The sequence below is a fragment of the Podarcis filfolensis genome (genome assembly GCF_964270895.1).
Source record: "Podarcis filfolensis genome assembly, chromosome: 9".
Lineage (NCBI taxonomy): Eukaryota > Metazoa > Chordata > Lepidosauria > Squamata > Lacertidae > Podarcis > Podarcis filfolensis.
The window spans coordinates 59,036,667-59,058,289 of NC_139610.1; the positions used below are offsets into that span (position 1 = coordinate 59,036,667).

The 21,623-nt window shown below is 40.2% G+C and overlaps 1 protein-coding gene across 3 annotated transcripts in view; it reads left to right on the forward strand.

Annotated features, from left to right (window-relative positions):
• UNC5C (unc-5 netrin receptor C) overlaps window positions 1–21,623 on the forward strand; it is a 312,921-nt gene that overhangs the window by 207,292 nt on the left and 84,006 nt on the right. For all 3 annotated transcript variants that reach the window (XM_083571132.1, XM_083571131.1, XM_083571133.1), the window contains exons 3-4: window positions 3,408–3,551; window positions 21,067–21,170. In XM_083571132.1, coding sequence (XP_083427258.1) covers window positions 3,408–3,551; window positions 21,067–21,170 — 248 coding nt within the window. The remainder of the gene's footprint in view (window positions 1–3,407; window positions 3,552–21,066; window positions 21,171–21,623) is intronic.

The following is a 21,623-nucleotide window of genomic DNA, read 5'->3' on the forward strand; positions in this document are numbered from 1 at the left end:
CTACATTTATATGCTTCATTCCCTCTATTGTTATAATATTGAAGGTGTTTTTGGCAGTGACTTTTTAAAAATTGAATTGGCATACAACGTAAGTGGCAGTATGCAAGTGTATGCAGACAGTAATTAATTGCCGATTTTTTTCTGTGAAACTGGGAGCAAAAAATAAGGAGCATTCTTGGTTTTTGCTTGCCAGGACACACTGTGCAGTATAATTAAGGATATCTGCGCTATCTTTCTGAACTGCTAGGTCCTCAAAAGACTTTGACAAGCCCATGACACAAATGTACATATAATTTGAATATGCTAATTTGCATGCACATTTGATTCGGCTTTCAGAGGAGCAGAATATTTTTTTAAAAGTTGGGGGGAATGGGCCAAGAGACCTGGGACTCATTGTAATGGCTTTGGTCCCTGGGCCACTCTTTAAGAACACTCTGGCCACATACACACCATACGTTTGAAGCACATGGATTGAATCATAGAGTAATAGAATTGTAAAGTTGGATAGGACTCCAAAAGACATCTAGTCCAACCCTCTGCAATGCAGGAATCTCAACTAAAGCATCCATGACAGATGACCATCCAACCTCTGCTTAAAAACCTCCAAGGAAGGAAAGTCCACCATGATTCCCCTAAAGAATCATGGGAACCACCAAAGGTGCCAAGACTGAGGAGGCCCATTGCATGCCATGTGAAGTTGCATCGTTTGGAAGAGAACGAGTGCAGAACCCAGCACAGTGTGACTTCAATGGCCTGTAGCTCCTCCTCTTTGTTGCTCAGGAGGAGCTGACCACTGAAGCTGTGCTTCGCTTAGCTCTGCGCCTACTCTACCTCCTTATCATTGAGGCGGCTTGGCTCCTGGCCAACAGATATTGGGAAGGGCGAAGACAGCTCGGCCCCATAGAGTTGGCACCCCTGGGAACTGCAGTTTCTGAAGGGTCTTGGAAAACATAGTTTAGTGATGGATAAGGGTTCGGGGCAGGGGGTGATGTGCTTTGATTGTGTGGTATGTATGCAGCGTCTGGCTTTCCAGAGGTACTCCCGTTTGCTCTCAGTAGGCTGGGCCAGGCTGCTGCAGTCCCACTGTTTTATACACAGAAGCAGAAAGCCCAGACAGAAAACCTTAGTTTAGCTGAATGTCAAACTGCACATTTTGAGATCCAGATACTGTTTAATTTACATTTCCTAGCAATCTTATACAGAGGTGAAAAAGGCCCAATGTGGGTCTGAGTCTTTTAGCAGTGTGGAGTTTTGGAAATTGCATTTTAAAATATTAACGTGCATACTCACGCAACACTTTTTTCGACCCCTTGTCAAAAATAATATGAGAACAAGTGCTGAAGTGGTGTTTTGACATCTCTAATGCTTTCCTGTTTGGTTAGTTTTGAAGTATTAAAGATGTGTAGGCTTGAACTATTAATCCTGAATGTGAGAGTGGCACCAAGACTCAACCTGAAGTTATGAAACAAAACATCAGCTGATGTTACCCTTGGTACCTGCCACCAAACATTGTCGCATTTCTATTTGTCTGAGAAGGGAGGGGGCATTGTTATGCCTTGGATGCTCGAGTGGGGAATTTATGGACATTTTTAAATTATAAAATGGTTGTTCTTGTCAGGTTCCCAGTTTAAAATCCATTATGGGTCAGGAAGAGGAGGCTAGTTGGTAATTTGAGGGGCAAATGTACAAAGTTGGTTGACATTCTGAGTCTTTAATTATAGTTGTAGTTTAATAATAAATTTTGGAGCTATGGTTTTAGATAACTGATGTTTGTGATCACTGATCTGCTGTTTCAAAGTGCAAATTAGCAGCATTAGAATTCTGTTAGAATTTTGCTACAAGTGTTCCAGATTTTAAAATATCCAGATTTAACATAGCATCATTAAGTCCAGTGTATTGGGGATGATCTGCTACATATATTAACCTTGTTTTGTTGCTAGGTGAATTAAATGCTGTAAAAGTCTCTTTATTTATCTCTACCACTTTGCCTTAATCACTTTCTCAGTAAGGTGTATACAACTATGTTGTAACCACTTTGATCATAGAAATGATAAATGTTAGTAACACCTCAGTGAATCTTGGGGGGGGGGTATTTCAATAGCAATAAGATGTGTCCCAGATTTCTTTAAAATATCTTAAGGAGTGTCATTTTCAGACATTCAAAGGTGCAAGGAGCAAAGCTGCAAAATTAGACTTTGCCTACTGTTCTAACTCTTCATTGCAGTGCTAACTCCAGATGGCCAGAGAACAACAAACATAGAGACCAGGAGGCCAGCATAATATTTGCAAGAGACTGCATTAGAAGGAACAAACTTTGCTCAACAGTGTGCTGCTACCAAACTATATACAAACGTGAAACCAGCGAGATGAACCTAGTTTCCTTTCCCTGCTGGTCTCCCCCAGGACTGATCCAGCCAATACAACCATTTCTAAATCACTTTAATTCCTGCTTACATTATAACCAAGTCCTATGAGGGGAAAGGTTGAAGGAATTGGGCATGTTTAGCCAGGAAAACAGACAATTAAGAAAATTACAAGAAAAGGATTCAGACTAAACAATTAGGAAGTTCGAGCTGCTTGAGAGCGTCAATAAAAATTTCATTTATGAATCACTTCCCATGAGCCATCCCAAAGCAATTCGCAATATAATAAAAACACATATAAAACAGTTACATGTATAAAAACCTGTAAAGCAATTGCATGTATGAAAATACTTATATATCACACACAGAGAGATTTTAAGGCAACAATAGCACATTCATAAAATCAATTCAAATCCAATACACATGCCAACTGGGATAAAACTCTCCATTTAGAAGGCTTGTTGAAGGAGGAAGGCCTTTAGCAAGCAGAGAAGATGCCTGCCTGGTATTTAATGGGAGTTCCCAAAGCTATCTTCCACCACATTAAAGGCGTTGCATGGAATGGACCTCCTGATAGGATGGTATCTGCAGGAGACCCTCTCCTGTAGAACACAGTGATTGGTTGGGTGTTTAGCGGAGGTAGATGGCCATGCAAGTGGTAATAGTGAAGCTGAAGCTAAGCCACAGCAAAGCAGGTCCTGGGAGTTCTTGATGGTGGGACTCTTCTGAGGTATGGGATGACCAAAGTGTGTAGAAGTACACTTTGTGTAGAGGTATGGGATGACCTCAAAGTGTATAGAAAGGTCCCAGGATCATTTTGCATCGACTCTGCTCCTTTTGAGATTCTAAAGCCAAGATGTATGCAACCATTTCGTTTTATTACCCAACATTTTGACCCAGCAGCATGTATACTTCAAAGGTAAGGTCATGCAGCCTTTCCCATTCCCATGCTAATGAGCACAATGTCTGCTGCTGTTAACAGTTCAAACAGCGTTTCCCCCCAATTCTGAAATAAATATGGGGATATTGATTGTGTTCTGGCAGGACTGATTGTTCGAGAAGTCAGCATTGAGATTTCCCGCCAGCAAGTTGAAGAACTCTTCGGGCCAGAAGATTACTGGTGCCAGTGTGTGGCTTGGAGCTCAGCAGGTACTACGAAGAGCCGGAAGGCCTACGTTCGTATCGCATGTAAGTATTCATGCTTCTGCATGGCTCTGCCTTGTTTGCATGATCGAACTTTGCATCGCACTACTTAAGTCAAAAGGACCGAAGTTCCTTTTATAGGAGTATAAGAAGCTGCCTTACACTGAGACCATAGGCCCATACAACCCTGTATTGTCTGCGCTCTCCAGAATTTCAGATAAGGAGTCTTTTCCAAGGTGTACCTGGAGATGCTGTACCGCTGAGCTATACCCTTTCTCTCAAAGGGAAACATATCTACACACTCTGCATTAGTGTAATGTGTAGTTTGACCCTCAGTCTTCATTGCTGCTGGGAATGAAGGTTAGAAGGATAAGCCTTCATAGAAAAGGTGCACTATGAAGACGTATCTGAATGCAAATCTCCATTGCACAACCTGAGATTTTAATTACTGATAAAACCCCAACACAATTACTTGTCAAACACAACCGGCAGAGCTTTTCAAATTTGTGGCTCACCTTCCAGTATTTATTTTCTCGGCTGAATGTACATTACAAAAACCCACAGAATAAGTGAGACTTTTAAGTCCACTGTGAACATTTCTTTCAGCACTGCAGATGAAATTAAAATGAATAGTGTTTTCCAAATTCACAAATCAGAATTGGGTATTTATTTCCCTTGACAGATACTTGAACTTAAGAGTCGTGCTATGTGGATCCATTAATCTGTCAGATTTGAAGTGCAGTGCAAGTAATGGTCTTCAACCCAGAGAAATTGCCTGTAGTCAAACAAACAGTTATTATATCCAAATAAACCTTCTGTCAGGATGTATGCAATCCCAGAGTGGAAGATTAGATATATGCAACCATTTCATTGCACTGTGAATAAAGTCTGAATAAAGAATGGATGTGGCCTATTTTGCCTTAATCAGAAGAGAATAAGGCTGTAAAAAACCCTGTCTTTGCCCTATTGACACTCATATTAATATTAAATTTTCTCTTCTCCCATCACATCTGTACTGCCCTGCTTCTCCTGACACAATTCAAGGCAAGCAGATCTTAGAAACACAGATATCCATCTTATTATACAAATATTTAATTTTCATTAATTTTCAAAGGGAGGACTGTCTTTCAAATGCTGTATTTGCTCTGGAGACTCTCATTTCACTACCATGTGGATGAAATGAGTTTACCCTGACTTACAGTGGAAGTAAGCCACATTACTCAGAGTCAGGTTTTCTTTGCCTTTGGGGAAATGAAACAAAACAGCTTTTGGTGAATGCTCACTAGAAGCTGGCTATCTGTCTGGCATTTAGCCTGACATTTTAGTGAAAAAGAATTTCACTTCTAGTAATGTGAATGAATTATCCAGGAAAAAACCGTTATTGGGATGTACAGTTTTTCCAAGAGGTACTCTTGCTCTGGAGGCTATCAGAAGAATTCGTAAATGAGAAATTAAGGCACAGTGAGGTTTTAAAACTGAAAATAGGCCTTGTTCCTGTGCTCACTTATTTCATACTGACAATCATCCCTGCTTTTCCTGAATCATATTTAGTCTTATTTCCAATTATGCTTCTTGCTTTTGATTAACATTGGTAGAAAATTAAAGATGAATAAGTGGTTGTCCAGTCTTTCAGAATAATTTCTAGTGGTGCCCCAACTGAGAGGAGCACACAGGACTGCTTCAGATGTTCATAGATTCATAGGTTCATAGAATTGTAGAGTAGGAAGGGACCTTGAGGATCATATAGCCGAGGGATTGTCAACCTGGTCACTACCACCCACCAGTGGCCGTTTTAGGATTCTAGGTGGGTGTTAGGGGGTTCTACAGCATAAGCTGAATCCTCCTCCCACCAAGCACTGGTGGGCGGTAAGGAAATTTCACCATCAAGAAAGATGCATTAGTGGGCGGTAGGTATAAAAAGGTTGACTAGCTACAATGTGGAAATATGCAGCTGTCCCATACGGGGATCAAACCTGCAAGCTTTGTTTTATCATCACCATGCTCTAATCAACTGAACTTTCCAGACACATGTTTTATCTCGTGATGGCTGCCTCATCAAGTGATGACTCCCATATGTAAATATTCATCATCGCATACTTATTTCCATAGGATTCACTTTTGTATGACCTTACACACCACACTTTTCTATGTGTTTACACATTCAGATGCCAGCCATCAAGTGTACAGCAATCAAATGTATAAAAAAAAATCAAGTGATGTGCATGCATGTGTGAACTGACAAATGATACAACTCCTTCACTATCTTAACTTTCCATCTGCAGTTACAAAAAAGAGAAAAGAATAAAAAATAGAAAAGGGCAATCATGATCTACTGGTAGATCACTAGACATCTGTGGTAGATCACTGGTAGATCACTGCCCCACCAGGAAGTTTTGCCCTCAACAACTCACAGCTCAACAACTTTGACCTGAACCCCCCCCCTGCCAGTTTTTAACAGTAGCTCACTGCCAGTTTTTAACAGTCTCTTGGGAGTTGGCCACCCCTGCTCTAGACACATTGGCAAAGGGAGTTCTACTATTAAATAAAAAATGGGATGATGCTCTCCAGCTTTACCCCTACATATTTCACCCAGGATGCTTGCCCAGAAAAATTATGTTAGTGGCTCTAGAGTTATATCAAGGGATAGGATCTGCAGGTGTTATTACATAGTCTATGGAGTGCAAAGTTCTGCAGTATACTACGTTTTCCACATTTAAGATCCCAGGGTACTCTAGTTGACAGGGTCACAGGGTTTGGCAGGAGTCTTTGGGGTTTTGTCTGAGACCCTGAAGAACAGCTGCCAGTCAGATGATTTCTTCATGCAATGCATAGTTAGTTTATGGAACTTGCTGCAGCAAGATATGACAGTGGCCACTGGCTTTGATGGCTTTAAAAGGGATCAAAAACATCCATGGAGAATAGTGTATCAATGGCTATTAGCCGGGAGAACTAGAAAGAATCTCCAGATTCAGAATATATATGAATTCCAGTTGCCGGAGGAGAAACAGCAAGGGAGAGCTTTTGTCACCATGTCGTGCTTGTGGGCTGCTGAGAACCATCTGGACAGCAGCTGTTAAGAAACAGAATGCTTGACTAGACATTTCATGTTCTGATCCAGCAAGGTTCTTCTTTTGTTCCTACAAGATTTTGTAGAGCAGGGGATCTGCAAAATGTTTCTGTTAAGTATGCATTCATTCACTGAAAGCCTTTAGTAAGGTTTAGTAAGGTAACTGAAGGCTATAGTAAGGTTTAGAAGGGCAAGCAATTAAATGACAACTGAGCCCTCGTGTATTCCAGGAAACCCTAACGTAAGTATTTAACAAGACATATATATCTGGCATTCTGCTGAGATTATACTTCTAGTAGCAAACAAATATTGCAGCCTTTGGGGACTTTCATGACAGATGAACGCTAAACTTATCCCTTCCAAGTGCTAGCAGTGAGCCCAAGATCAATTTAGAAATGTTTCATAAGTTTATTCTAAGATGATAAAAATAAAACTACATTAAATTATGAAGTGGATTTCAGTGCCTTGTCAGGGAATGTGTGACAGATTGCTACCATGTTACATTTAACTGGCATTATTGTGATGTAATGTAACAAGGCAAAATTGTTAAAGCCATGTGTATGTAATCACATGTCATTTGCAGTGAGATATACTGATGTCAGCTCTCCCTTGCTAAGCTGAAATTCTCTGAATGCTTCTCATACGTTCGATTTATTGTTTCCATTCAACCAGTCATGTGCTGGTTGGCTTTTACAACAGCAGCACACAACACCATCATGGTTCCTGGTCAGCTGACAACTGCAAGCTAATTGGGACAATACCCTGAACTTTTCATGGTAGAATTATGTTGTCCAGTGTTTATAATTCAATACGTATTTATTTGTTTTACAAATAATCTTGCATATAAAATTGTCATTCAGATTGAAGTGACGGATCTTTCAAGCTACTCTTTTAAGAGAGGAAGAAAAACAAAAACAAACTATGAAATGCAAAATGTGATAGTACCAAGGTGACATTGGGTGTATCGCACTCTCCTAATTTAGAAGTGAGTTTCAGTTTCTGATATTAAAATTTATGCTTTCAGGCTTCTTTGTGCAGGTGAATTACTGTTCTCAGTTATGTTGGATAATTAGCCAGTGCCAAATCCTTCAGCTTCTGTTGACAGATTTTTTTGTTGTTGTATTATCAAACCTTTGGCCTGAAATGAGAAGTGGCAGAAGTACGTTTACTGAAAATTTAATGAGAGTTCTTTTCACATTTCAATATACAGAACTGTGCTAACAAGTCACACCCAACTTAACTTACAACGGGGACACATAGATAGAGGTCCTGACCACAACAGCACAACCTCCCACTTCTGCTGCTCCACTCCTGGTACGCAGAACCACACCACCTCCAACTGTTTAAAAGTTACATAGCTATCATAGCTAGGACCCATTGACAGCTTTATTCTTTATGAAGTTGTCTAATCTCTTTTTAAAGCCTTCCAAGTTGACAGCCATCACTATATGCCATGGTAGTGAATGCCATAGGGTTTCTTTTACAGCAGCTGCATGCTGGGTTAACATCATCAAGTTATCCACTGCAACTCCAAGATCATCACCAGTTCAGATCCCATTATACGGTTTCAGACCATTGGTCCATCTAGCTCAGTGTTAACAATGACTTGCAGTGGCTTTCCAGAGTTTCAGACAAGAATCTTTTCCACCCTACTTGGAGATGCTGGCAGATTGAACCTGGCATATTTTGCCTAAAAACCATATGCTCTTTTGAGCTTCAGCACTTCCCCTGTAATGGCCGATGAGCTGTCCTTCTGTGGATTGATAATTTGGCTTCCATACTGGCCAAGTAAGCTCTGAGCACAAGGATCAGACCCATATGAAGTGGGATCCTTCTCAAGCACCATTTGATGATGACAAAAGGCAAGGAGTGATGTGTCTAAGCCACAGTTTCTGCAACTGATGCTCACAGGACACCCTAAGTTTGCTAAGAATCCAGGAGTGACTGAGATAGCTGTCCGAAGGAGCATGCTGAAGCTAAAGAGCTCTGGACTGATAAATTGTCTGGATAGTAGATCAGCCATAAAACATATAGGTGTAGCTCGACATGTTCAGCTATGTCTTGTGCATATATACTACTGCATGGGTACTTATATGACTTTGGGGGACATTATGGCGACTAAAAGTCAATGGGTGGCAAGTGGTTCTGGGGGGGAAATAAAAAGTTTCAATCAGTTCTATCTCTAAACCCCTTGCTGCTCTAATAAACCAAAATCTCTCAAGTCACATCCGGTTTAGCAGCACTTTTTATACTTTATACGTTGTCTTTCAATTTCATCTATGACTACGAAACTAGCTTAGATTGATTAAATTTCAGCCAACACCAGTTATAAGCAGTCGCTCTTTGTGCTGTTTCAGCTTTTGCTTTAAAACTGCTATGCCGCAGATGCTTAAGAGCCCATAAGCATTTTTTAAAAATGTTTTATTTGAACCCAGGTTGATAATTAGTAGATTTGCTAATGAGCTGAATTTGGTGGCTACTTGTTAGCAGTGGCATCCAAAAATTAAATGTGCTCTGGACTGAAGAATAAAACAAGCAAAATGCATTTGCTAAACAGCATAATGGGCAAACATCTATTTCAAACATATCCATGCACTGGTGGAGGAAGAGGAGTGCGGGGGGAGCGCTCCACCCCCGGGACGTGTGCCAGCCCCACCCATGCCTGCTCTCCACCCCCAGTGCCGGAGCATGAAGCTCCGCCACTGTATCCACGGTTGGGGATTTACAGTCTGATTCTATTCACGTTGATCTACTAAACTCAGAATGCACAGGTAGCAGTCTCTCTCTTGGCCTCTCTCTCTCTCTCTGATAAAAATATCTAGTTGAATAACAAGACAAATTGTCTTTACCCCTCCCCAACTCAAATGCAATGTCAAGAAAAGTGCCGATAATCAGACTAGTGGCCCTGCAAAGCCTTGTTTCACTGTTATTCCGTATGCCTCCACTCTCTACTTTTCTGTGCACTTGGGTGGAATTCAGTCTTGTGCTGTTACAAATATTTCATGTGTGCAAGCATTTCAGCTTGTAATATGGAATGCTCCCCCTGTGCACTGTTCTAGGGGTTCTTCCAGCTTCCCGCCAAGCCAGTTTCAAGGGTGTTCAGGAAGGAGAGGGGGAAAGCCCCGTTGCACAAGTAGATGTCCTTGAGCAGGGCTTCCACTGAAGTGGCTCATTAGCCAAATCCTGCCCTAGATCTATAGGTCCATGGGCTTTGCAAGAAAGTGGGCTCTCTAAATGCTGCCCAGAGAGCACTAAAGAGCTTTGGATGGTTTTGTTAAAGCAAAGCAGCAGATGGTTTCTTTAAAAAGTTGAACTCTTTATTTATCTTTTAAAAACAAAAACAAAACTTCCACTGCTTTGATTGGAGGAAAAAAATCTTCTGCAGAGAGCATGGAGGACTACTGCATTTTATAATGCCTCTTAGGGGGTGCAGTTACAGATAGGTAGCCATGTTGGTCTGCCATAGTCAAAACAAAACAAAAATTTTCCTTCCAGTAGCACCTTAAAGACCAACTAAGTTAGTTCTTGGTATGAGCTTTCGTGTGCATGCACACTTCTTCAGATACACTGAAACAGAAGTTGCCAGATCCTTCTATATAGTGAGAAGGTGGGGAGGGGTATTACTCAGAAGGGTGGTGGGAATGGGTGGTTGGCAGATAGCTGTGATGAGCCTGTTGACGACTCTTAATGACTGCAATAGGTCTTACAGGAAAAAGCAAGGGGTGAGAAGGTGAAAAATGGCTTTGTCATGTATAATGAGATAAGAATCCAATGTCTTTGTTCAGACCAGGTCTCTCCATGGTTTTAAGTTTGGTAATGAGTTGCAATTCAGCAGCTTCTCTTTCCAGTCTATTTCTGAAATTCCTTTGTAGTAATACAGCTACTTTGAGATCTTGTATAGAATGTCCTGGGAATGTCTTAGGGGGTGCTTCATTCAAACACAAAGCTAAGCTGGCTGGGGTAAAAGCTGCTAAAGTTCAAAAATATGTACAGGCAAGAATACACACCACTCTGCCTGAGATTCTTCATTAGAGGGAACATCTCCCTAAGGGTTTACTCCTGCTCTCTGACATTTTTGTGGGGGCTGCCCTTTACCTTTTGGCAGAAACATAGATGTATTTGGCTGTTGGCCTTTTCTAAATGTTGGGATTTTGTTGTCTCAAATTTTTGAAAATTGCATATCTTTCTTACTTGAATTTTGTATTTGTGTATGGCCCTTTGGTGGTATTATTATTATTATTATTATTATTATTATTATTATTATTATACCCTGCCCATCTGGCTGGGTTTCCCCAGCCACTCTGGGCAGATTACAGAATATAAGGGGACTTTTGGAGTCCCATTAAGGGGCTTTTTGGCTGAAGGCAGCATAGAAATGAATTCCAACAATGCATTTATACACATGAGTGTATGTTACAGATGAAGCCAAAGCCCAACTATGCATTTCCCTCCCACCCCTAGGTTGTGGCCTGAATACCATATGCCACAGAAATAAATATATTAATAATAATTGAAGAAACTGTGAGTGGGGAGAGGAGCTTTACACACATAATTGGGTTGTGTACACGCAGGTTTCTCCTATGAGTCAGGTCAGGAATATTATCCTCATATGTCTAATGCCTTGTTTTGACCAGACCAGACCATGTACCGTATTTTTCTGTGTATTAGATGCCCCCATGTATAAGACACCCCCTGTTTTTGGAGACTCCAAATTAAGAAAACACCCCTCAGCACTACCCGTATATAAAACAAACCCCAATTTTAAACCTAATTTTTTGGTTTTAAAAAACCTAGTCTTATACATGGAAAAATACGGTAATCTGCAATCTATTTGTTCCAGAGGAAAGCTACTAATGTAAATGGACTGCAGTTAGTATAGTGTGAATGCAGAAAGTAGTGGGAGAAAAAAACATAATACTTTTATTCTACATCTCACTTGCCTAGGGATTTTTTCATTTTTAATAAGTACTATTATGAAGAGTGTTATATTTGGCAGGAGGAAAGATAAACATAAAATGCTCAGTTTTCCTCTACTTTCCTTTAATGGCTGCTTCTGGCAATTTCCAGACAAGCCAAACTGTACTACCATGACAGAATTAGTGCTTTTTAGTAATAAATAGTGATGTTTAGGTAGTCATTTCATAGCATGAAATTCAGGGTGGTGCCAGCTGCTATAAACAGAATCACCATTTGTGGGTTGCCCCACACATGGCGTCAGTACATTCCTCCCAAAATTGTTTTCTGGACATGTGATGAGTATACAGTTAGGGAAGGAGTCAGTGAGTAACCCATACAGAGAGTCAGACTTTATGCTAATATTCATCATAAGCTATAAGCTAACTTCAATAGTCTATTTTTAGGGGGAGGGGAATATATAGATATTGACTTGCCTCCAACTGTGACATTACTTTTCTTTTTTAAATTAAAAGGACTCTCTTCTTGGCAGCTTGCTGTCTTCCATGGTAAACATTTTGTGCTGTGTTGGGTTGGGTTGGGTTGGGTTGAGTTCACTAATTCATGGATAATAATAATGGACCCAGCTGTGTAAAAATATAAACTAACTAAGATTATTTGGGGAGGGGGGCAATTCTGCGGGAGAGTTATACAACTTCAAATTAAAGTCTCCCGCACATCTCTCGCTGGATCTGTTTGTCCTCAGAAACCTAGCGATTTAATTTCCACATCGGCTAACTGCGTGATAGTGAAAGAGGAAGCTTATTTCAGGAAGCTGAATATCAGCTAATGATGACCTAGTTTACTCCCTTACTATTCTAAGCAGCACCTGGCCAGGTTGTGTTGAAAGGGTGCTAGCAACATCTTCAAATACTGAGACTTGAAACAGATATTCTACAGTGACCGTTGCTTTAAAAAGGAAAAGAAGGAAGGGGTGTGTCAGAAACGCTTTCACAAAATGACTAACAAAATTCAGTAATTCTAAATTAATTCATGTCAAAAGAGCAATCCAGTCTACTTCTGGGACATCATTAGGACTGCAAAGTTCATTGTCATTGTCAGTTTATTTGCATATTGCATTTTCTGCTAGTAAATCTGTGCTCAAAGCAGTTTTCAGAAAAAATAAATAAATTTAAATACAGTACTGTAATACAATAACAATACATAAGTATAATAATACATGCAATATCACTGCAACACAACACTTATAATTAGCAAACAAATAACAGTTCATTTTATCATATATAAACATTGAACTAAGCATAGAGCATACTAATAGGTCAAGTCAAAATACTTTCCACCATTTCTTCCAGAGAAGTTCAGGGTGGGGTAATGATCCTTTGAGCTGTCAGACTAATGATCCTTAACTTATGCAGTTCAAGGCCCCACCTTCTTCCATCATCCTAGTCCATGACACTTTTCGTACTGAGTTGCATATCTTCTGCTTTGCAGTTCATTGTGCATTCCTTCCAACCTGCCTTTCCTTTACTCAAATCCCGACCTTCTCCCCATCCCCTCCAAAAGCTTGTAAAAAAGCACACTGCAAACCTCTATCAAATGTATGGTTGTGAAAATGAGCTACAAGGTTTTAGAATTCTGTCCGTTCTTTTGGACGATCTAGAAAATTAAATAAATATATCTTTATAGTGTATATTGAAATCAAATCAAGAGTAGCTAAAAAAAATGCCTTTTGAACGAAGAAATCAATATTACCGTACTTTTCCGTGCATAAGACGAGGGTTGTTTTTTACTTTAAAATAAGGTTTAAAATCTTGGGGTGTATTATACATGGGGGAGTCTTATACATGGAAAAATACGGTACTTAAAATATTTGTTGTTACTAGACTCAATTTAAAGACATCTTTTTTCCAGCAGATTTATTCTAACCTCCCCTTTTCCCAGAAGTTTGTTTTAGTAAAAGGAAGTTTAAGGAGTAGCTTGCATTCATGGATAAGAAGGGTGTGACAATATAAAGTGGGAAGGCTTTTCTGATTGATTAGTCTTCCTTTCAGGAAAAAAATAACTTTCCCCCAAAAAGAATTAGTAATTACATATTCAGTATTGACACTTAACATTCTGCTGACACTATTCTGCAGTCCAGTGCTTATATGTTTCTGAAGTTGATTTTCATATCCCTGTCTTTATAATGCAGACCATGTTGTGAGGACAAAGATTGATGGGCAGCAGAAGATTATATAGCAGCATATTAAAAGAATAAGGCAAAGTCAATGAGATAAACTAATAATGAAGGGTAAAGAACAATAGACTTACTAAATTTCCATAGTGCCTAAATGAATACAGTCGACGGTCCCTGCCTGGTGTTGCTGCTGCCACACTAAACATTTCATTTCTTACAAATGTAAAAGGAGTATTATGTGACACCTGTAACAGACCCAGTTCTGCACATCAAATCCGCTAAGTGGGCATATATGAGGTAAAGTCATATCACAAGTAAACTGATCCCAAGCTGTTAAGGGCTCTATATACTAATTGTAATAGTACTAATTGTGAACTTGATCCAGTAGCAAATTGGCAGCCAGTACATGGCTCCAAGCAGAGGTGTTACATGCTGATGGGGTTTCACTCCTGCATGCAATCGTGCTGCAGCATTCTGCACTAACTGCGGCTTCCAGATCAAGCTCAAGGGATGCCCCACATAGAGCAGTAATCCAGTCTTGAAGTATCTCGACTATCTCTTTCACAATACCTGTTGATGTAAGGATAGTGGATAAATTGGGTTCTGAGTGGGGAAGCATGACAGAACAACTAATATGTTACAGAATATACTCTTCCCCCAAAACAACAACAACAACACAACTAGTCTGGATGCAACCTTAGTTATCACAGTGTTGGATTCTTTAGGATTTTTTTCTTCATTCTAAATTTGGTGTATGTGAACTCCTTTGATCAATAATGCAAGTAGACATTTGTGTTTAATAACTATCAAACATCTGTGTATGGTATTGTCTCAGTCAATATGCCTACAGCTAAAGAAAGCAGAGCAAAGTTATCAGTTCAATCAACTGACGCAATGAGAGCAGAAAATTCTTCTAAAGAAAATGTTATTAAGGGGTTGTTAGAAAACTGGAAAAGATTCCTGATCCCATAAGCTACAGACACAACAATAATCCCTACCTCAAAGATTTCAGACTGAGATACCAAGTTAGTATTTGATGGTTGATTGTCTCCTGGTAGACTCCATTTTAAGTAGCCTTTCTCAGCTAAGATGAATTCAAACTTCTTTGGCGATCACTCGTAGCCAAGTAACATTGTCTTCCATAAACACGGTTTTAACAATGAGTCTGTATGTGGCTGTGATATTTATAAATACATGACCTTTTACTAAAAGAGGAAAAAGAGGAAGAAGAGGAAGGAAGGAAGGAATTGAGAGAGAGAAAGGTTATCTGAGAATCTGTGGTCCAACAACTGGGCAGGCAGCTGAAAAAGCTTATGTGCTATCCATCATTTGGCAGGGATCACCTGTGTATGCTGTTCAGCGCTTTAAAAGATGAAGGGATATACCCAGTCATAGACGTAGCTGGAAATGACTAATTATTCAAAACACCCATGTATTGAACTGCATTTTAAGTTAACCATGCATTTTAATTAACATGGTGCCTCTGCATATGAAACCAGACGTTTCTTAGCATGCAGGAAATGGTTTTCTGCCAGTTGCCATTCTGCTCTTGAATAATAGCAAGGTGGATGATTCTCACTGCTTGTGCAAATTCAGCACAGTAATATTCTTTCCCATCACTGCCCCTTCCTAACAAAACTGATTTTGACTTCAGTAGGACTATGTACAATTTTTGATTTCTGATAAGTATAGCAGCTAGCAGTGGTGGCTGCTTGTATGTCACCAAAAAATCTGCCCAGAAGATAGGATTATAGGCAATCCATTATAAATAAAGTCATTGCTGTCGTCCCCATGCCAAAAAAACAACCCTACTGGAATCTTGACTTCCATTATGCATGTGCTTAAAAGAATGTGAATGAATTCATACTATAAGCTTCTTGGGTCTTTAAAGTTATTTTCTTGAAATCAAATGTAGAAAATGGAGCTTAAATGCCATCAGTTTGCTTTAAATCAAAGTTTCAGTCAAAGAAAAATGCATATAAAAGCCCTTCTTGTTTTCTGTAGACTCCTGCTATGTTTGTTTTAGAGGGAAAGTCCTAGGTAGAATTACTGAAAAGGGCATGTGAGAGGAATAAGGAGTCTTTAAGGTCTACCAAGGGCAGAAATCCATCTTTCTCTGACAGTAATGCACCATTCTTCAGTATGTTCCTGGTTTACATTTAATTCCTAGCTGACAAGTGTCCGTTTTTCATGCCTATTCATTAGTCACCCTTGCATTAGCACTGCCTTGAAGGCATCTCACCTGCCTCTTATCACATTTCGCGCAAAATGATAAAAGATATCCTTTAAGTTTTACCCATAACCCCCTTCCATCACAGTGAAGTCCAGCCAAAAAAATAAAATAAAATAATACAGGAGGAGATTAAGTGGCAATTTTGCACAAAGGGGAATTCCTTGTGGACTATGAATTTAAAGAGGAAATGATGTGGGGAAGTAAAGTGTGAGTAAAAATCACATAGAGGTGGAATACTTTCAGAAAGTTAAATATTGAATCCACACAGTGTTTCAGATTTCAGAAAATTATAAGGAAGCAAGGAACCTTAAGAGGAGGAGGAGAGGTCAGCACTCAGTAACATATATAATAATTTGCTGTCCTCCAGATGTTGTCAGACTGCAATTGGGGCTCATGGGAGTTGTAGTCCAATGACATCCAAAGGGCACCAGGTTGAGTAACATTGCACTACATGCTTTCCTTTCTAAACCCTCCGAGTTGGTCCCTGGTATTTTACAGTGTGATTTGATCTCCATTAATTGGGCTAAAATGAAGCCCTCCCAAAAACAGGGGGAATCCCAGCCAGTCTGGGTTAAACTGTCCTGGGTTAGGCAACTCTTAACTTTAAATATTTCTCTAGAGCTTCAAAATCATTGTAACACTAGGGCCTTCTTCTACATTTTGACTTATCTGTTGATTCAAATGCAGTACCATATTTTTCGCTCTATAAGACACAAAAGACCACAAGACGCACCTAGTTTTTGGAGGAGGAAAACAAGAAAAAAAAAATTCTGAATCTCAGAAGCCAGAACAGCAAGAGGGATCGCTGCGCAGTGAAAGCAGCAGTCCCTCTTGCTGGTCTGGCTTCTGGGATAGCTGCACAGCCTGCATTAGCTCCCTAAGACACACACAGATTTCCCCTTACTTTTTAGGAAGGAAAAAGTGAGTGTTATAGAGCAAAAAATATGGTATTTCCGGAAATTTCTGAATGTTTGTCATATCAGGTAAGTTGTTTCCATGAGAATAATTTACATCTCCAAGAAGAATATAGGTTGGTGAAATACGATTGAGCTGGATATTAAGTTCCTGACTTGACTCTCTCTTTTTTTAGTATTTTAAATGAAACTTTAATTTTTGTAACTTTCTTTATTTGACTAGCTTTGAAAAGAGAGCAAAATCTTGCTGCTGTTTGAGGGATTTCAGTCACAGAGAATGGCATTCACAGAAACTCACTGTGAAATTGCCACCTGCAGCTCTGCACTCTTAGAAGCACAGCCGCTTTTAGCTTACAGATGCTTGCTGTGCATCCAGTGCTGAGAAGGGACTTTACTTTTTCTCGTTCAACTGTAATCTGAATGTAGCAAGCCACATAAGAAGCTGTACAGCAGGAGAGTCAACAGGCTTCTGAGGAATGTATAAAATAAATAAATAAGATCTGAAGGGATAGTGCTTGTCACTCATTTCATCCGGGGGACACACACCCAAAAGCCTTGTAAGTACACAAAGGGGCTAAGTGCACTTGAGCACTTGGAAAAACATGACAGTGTTGCAGCCTTTAGGGAAGACTTGAACTCAAGAAATGAGAAACCCATGAGACATTTGTAGTTGCACATAAACTAGTTATGTTTAAGGTTGCCATGTTCCTAAAAGTGAAAATCTGGACAAAGTTGTTGAGTTTTTTTGGAACATCTCCCAAAGTAAGTTTTTGGGCTTTGGGGGGATTTCTAAGCTGCTTTAAAACAACAACAACAAAAAATCACCCTACTTGCCATACGTCCGGGTTTCCCCAGACATTTCGCCGATTTAGAAGAAATCCACCATTTTTTGGCACAAATCCTAGATATATCCAGGAAAACCTGGACGTATGGCAGGTCTAGCAATGTCTGATTTACCTGTACTTTCCCACATCTTTTGTATTCCCCAAAGAAGCTGGTTGGCATTTTCTTTTTTCTTTTATTTTATTTTCTTTGCATTCTTGTAGTTGCTGTGTGGAAAACAGACGGCATCGCTAACCAGCATCCGTCTGGATTAGAAATATAGTAGTGGAAACATAGCTCTAAGTACACAAAAGGAAGTAACCAACAGAATGTAAGAGCTCTGCTGCCTTGTAAACACACAATTATATCCTTCTTGAAAAGGGGGGAGTATTCTTTGCTTTGATAGTCTCTAATGGCTGTTTTAAGGGCATTAGAGTCTATTATGTCAGGGTCTGTAGTTAAGAGTACTTTTAGTTTGTAGATCATTGACCCAGTGAAGCATAATGGTGCCTTTTCAAGTGTTAGTGCATATCAGGTCACTATGATGGACATAAAGAGGAAATGGGAGTGGAGAGTTTGGAATCATTAGATTCTCCTGAAGGGCTGGTAGGAAAGGGGCTTCATCTGTGCTGCCTTTTTCCATTATAATGAACAGGATTTAGCTTGCTGGGAAGCAGCAAAAACAAATTATCAGTGTTACGAGTTAATGAAGCTGCCTGCAGAATTGTGCTTTCATAAACAAAACGTGTTATGAGCAGAGAGGATCATGATTTAAAAGGTTGGTGCATTAACATCAGGCCTAAATTAATGCTTCGTTGGGTACATGGGGAAAAGTAAAACCAAACTCCAGGGAACACGCTTGGATTATTATCTGTTTCTAGCACACCACCGCTTCTCTCACTGCAGTAACCTGGAATGGTTGCAGTTTATTATCTGTCCATGATCTGTTGCTGTAGCTGTGTGCTGCTGCAGCCAATACTGCATTTTTCCTTCTTGCCTGTTATGCAGGAAACTTTTGCCCAACATGGGACTCAAGAGTCTCATGCTCTACTGACTGAGTTATCCTGAGTATTCAGTGATCAATTTGGAAACATGAAGGCACCACCTGGATATGAACCCAGGCCCTTTCGGATGCTAAAATGGGTGCCCTCTTGGCAGAAACATGGGGGATGGGCAAAGGCATTCCCTGTAACAGTTCCCAAAATGTGGAACTCTCTCCCATAAAGGTGTGTCAGGCACCCTCATTATGGTTTCTGTCATTTGCTGAAAATGCACCCTGGTCTTTGTCAGATTCAGGTAGGTAGCCATGTTGGTCTGACGCAGTCAAAATAAATTAAAAAATTAAAAAATTGTCCAGTAGTACCTTAGAGACCAACTAAGTTTGTTCTGGGTAAGAAGTGTGCATGCACACGAAAACTTATACCCAGAGCAAACTTACCTGGTCTTTGTCAGTTATGATTTGGATGAACTATGCCTCTAAAACTTGCTGAGAATCACTGGTGGGCAGAGGGCTGTTGCACAAGCAGGTCCTGCTTGTGGACTTCCCAAAGGCATCCGGTTGGCCACTGTGAGAACAGGATGCTGGACTAGATGGGGCATACAGCTGGCTCATCTACTGTCATGCTGTTGTGTGTAGTTTTTGTGGGACCACCTCTGTTCTTCTTTGGTTTGGTTTGAATTATTTTATTGGTACCTTATGGTGAAGGACAGGTAATAAATCTTTCAAATGGATAAATAATAAAACTCTGGTGATGGGGCCATGTCCTCTGCTGAATCTCTGGGCAGCACACCATCTTAGAGAGCAGAAGGCATGTCATGTGGCGCACAAAGTGCTGCCCTCCTCAAACAAATGTTGCAGAATAACAGTGGTGGCAGCATGTTTCACATGAGCAGATGAAAAATGTGAACATGCCTAGTACCTGCTGGAGTGCTTGACCTGGGTTGCCTGCCTGTGGGTCTGCTCACTCAGTGAACCACCTTTTCCAACAGTGCTGTCTTGTGATGTGTTGGGACAATATGTGTTTATGAGTCTTGATGAGTCCAGGCCAGCAATAACAAAGCACCAGTGCCTCTGGGACAATGGCTTTGGAGGGCGAGAATAGATGAGGGGACTGTCCCCAGCACCTGCCATCTCAGGCAGCTGCCTCACTCTGCCTAATGGTTGGCCCATCCCCAAGACAACAGATCACCCCTACACTGTTTTTTAATACAAGCCATGTCCCTTTGAACCCAGCAGAAAAGTGACTACAGAGCTCAGTGATTCTACTTCCCACTTGTGTTTTAAAAGTCCCATAATTTAGCAGACTAGAATAGATCAGATTGTTTATTGTCAAATATGGAAATCAATCTAACATATACGTATAAATGATGGTCAACCTTAGGTAAATGGACCAAGTAGCAAGTAAAGTACCAAACTCAACAACTAGGAATATTACTGCTATCTGTTGCAAGGTGATAATTGTATTTGGCTACTTGAAGAGTCAGGAGCAGGTGCTGAACGTCCGAAGGACTTTCTGGAATCTTTTCCCTCTCACACTAATACAATGCACTCTTGAACTTGATACTTTGTGATTTAGATGTTTCTATAATATGTAATTTTATTTCCCCTAGAAAACATTTCTGTTATAGAGAACCTAAACAGATTTTGCACTGCTTCAGCATTCCTGAGGGTTGCCAGTGGGCTCAGTTGAAAGAAGTAATCTAATGGCTAGGAGTCCTTAGGTCATCTGTTTGCTAACTGTGATGTGTGCCCATCAACCTGCACTCAGTGCATTATGGATTAATGCCAACAAAGCAAGATGGCATTAGGCCATGTCGGCAGATGATCGAGGAAGTACTATCCATGACTTCATAATCGGCTAAGAAATCATTTCCAATTTGATTCCCAAAAGAAATCAGAGAATAAGCACTCAAATCTTCAGCTGCCCTGGAAAATAATGAATAGTATCTGTCATGGGCAAGATTACCACACACTTCATGTTATCTGCATCTATATAAAAACCGAGAGTCTGCCACACTCTGCTGTGGCCAAAAAACTGCACCTACGATCAGACAAGAAAATATTCAGTTCTAAACAATGGCTTAATTTTAAAATAACAGGTGATGTCGGAAAGCAGTTATAACTGTCAACCTGAGATGGTTCCTCAGTCCCCCATGGCCTTACCATCTACTTTCTCCCACATACATGGTAACTGCCATTCATTCCTGCAGAGGAAAATAAAATACTTGCACACAGCAGTGAGGGCAAAACATGTCTTCCATCATTGGCATTGTATAGTCCAGCTCTCAATAACCAAATATCACAAGAGGGTGCAGTGGTGACAAAATAGGAGACCTCTTTCCATGTACACACTGCAGCCATCATTACGATGCACTTTCCAAAGCTAGAATAAACACCACAGTGAAATACTTTTGGTCTTCTTTTTTCACCCTAGATCTGCGGAAGACTTTTGAGCAGGAGCCACTTGGGAAGGAAGTATCTTTGGAACAGGAAGTCCTTCTCCAGTGTCGGCCACCTGAAGGAATCCCAGTTGCTGAGGTGAGTGGCAACAGCTTTTCTTACGGGAGGGAAGTAAAGGGAGGGGGAACTGACACAGTTATCCTAACTGAGGCCTAATCTGTGGCTAATGGTGCAGTGAATTAGGCGATGGCATGATAAATGGGAGGTAATGGAGATCTAACTGCCTGCTGCTGGTAGAATAGATTGATTGGGAACTGATTAATGACTTCAGAGTCAATTAGAATGCCCCACTAGGCAGAGCTACAGGCAGTTTAGTTTCATTCTTCTGCTCCCTTTTCAAGAAACAAGAACACAGCAAAATTCTATCTGTTATCTCTAAGGCAAACACTGGGAAGAATTTATGAATGCATCACTGTTATCTCCCACCCAGCCATCCCTATCCTTTTCAACATGCTACTATTGTGACAACGGGCTTTCACATACATTATTAAAAACTTTTTTATATAAATGCTGTATTTTGTTTTACTACTA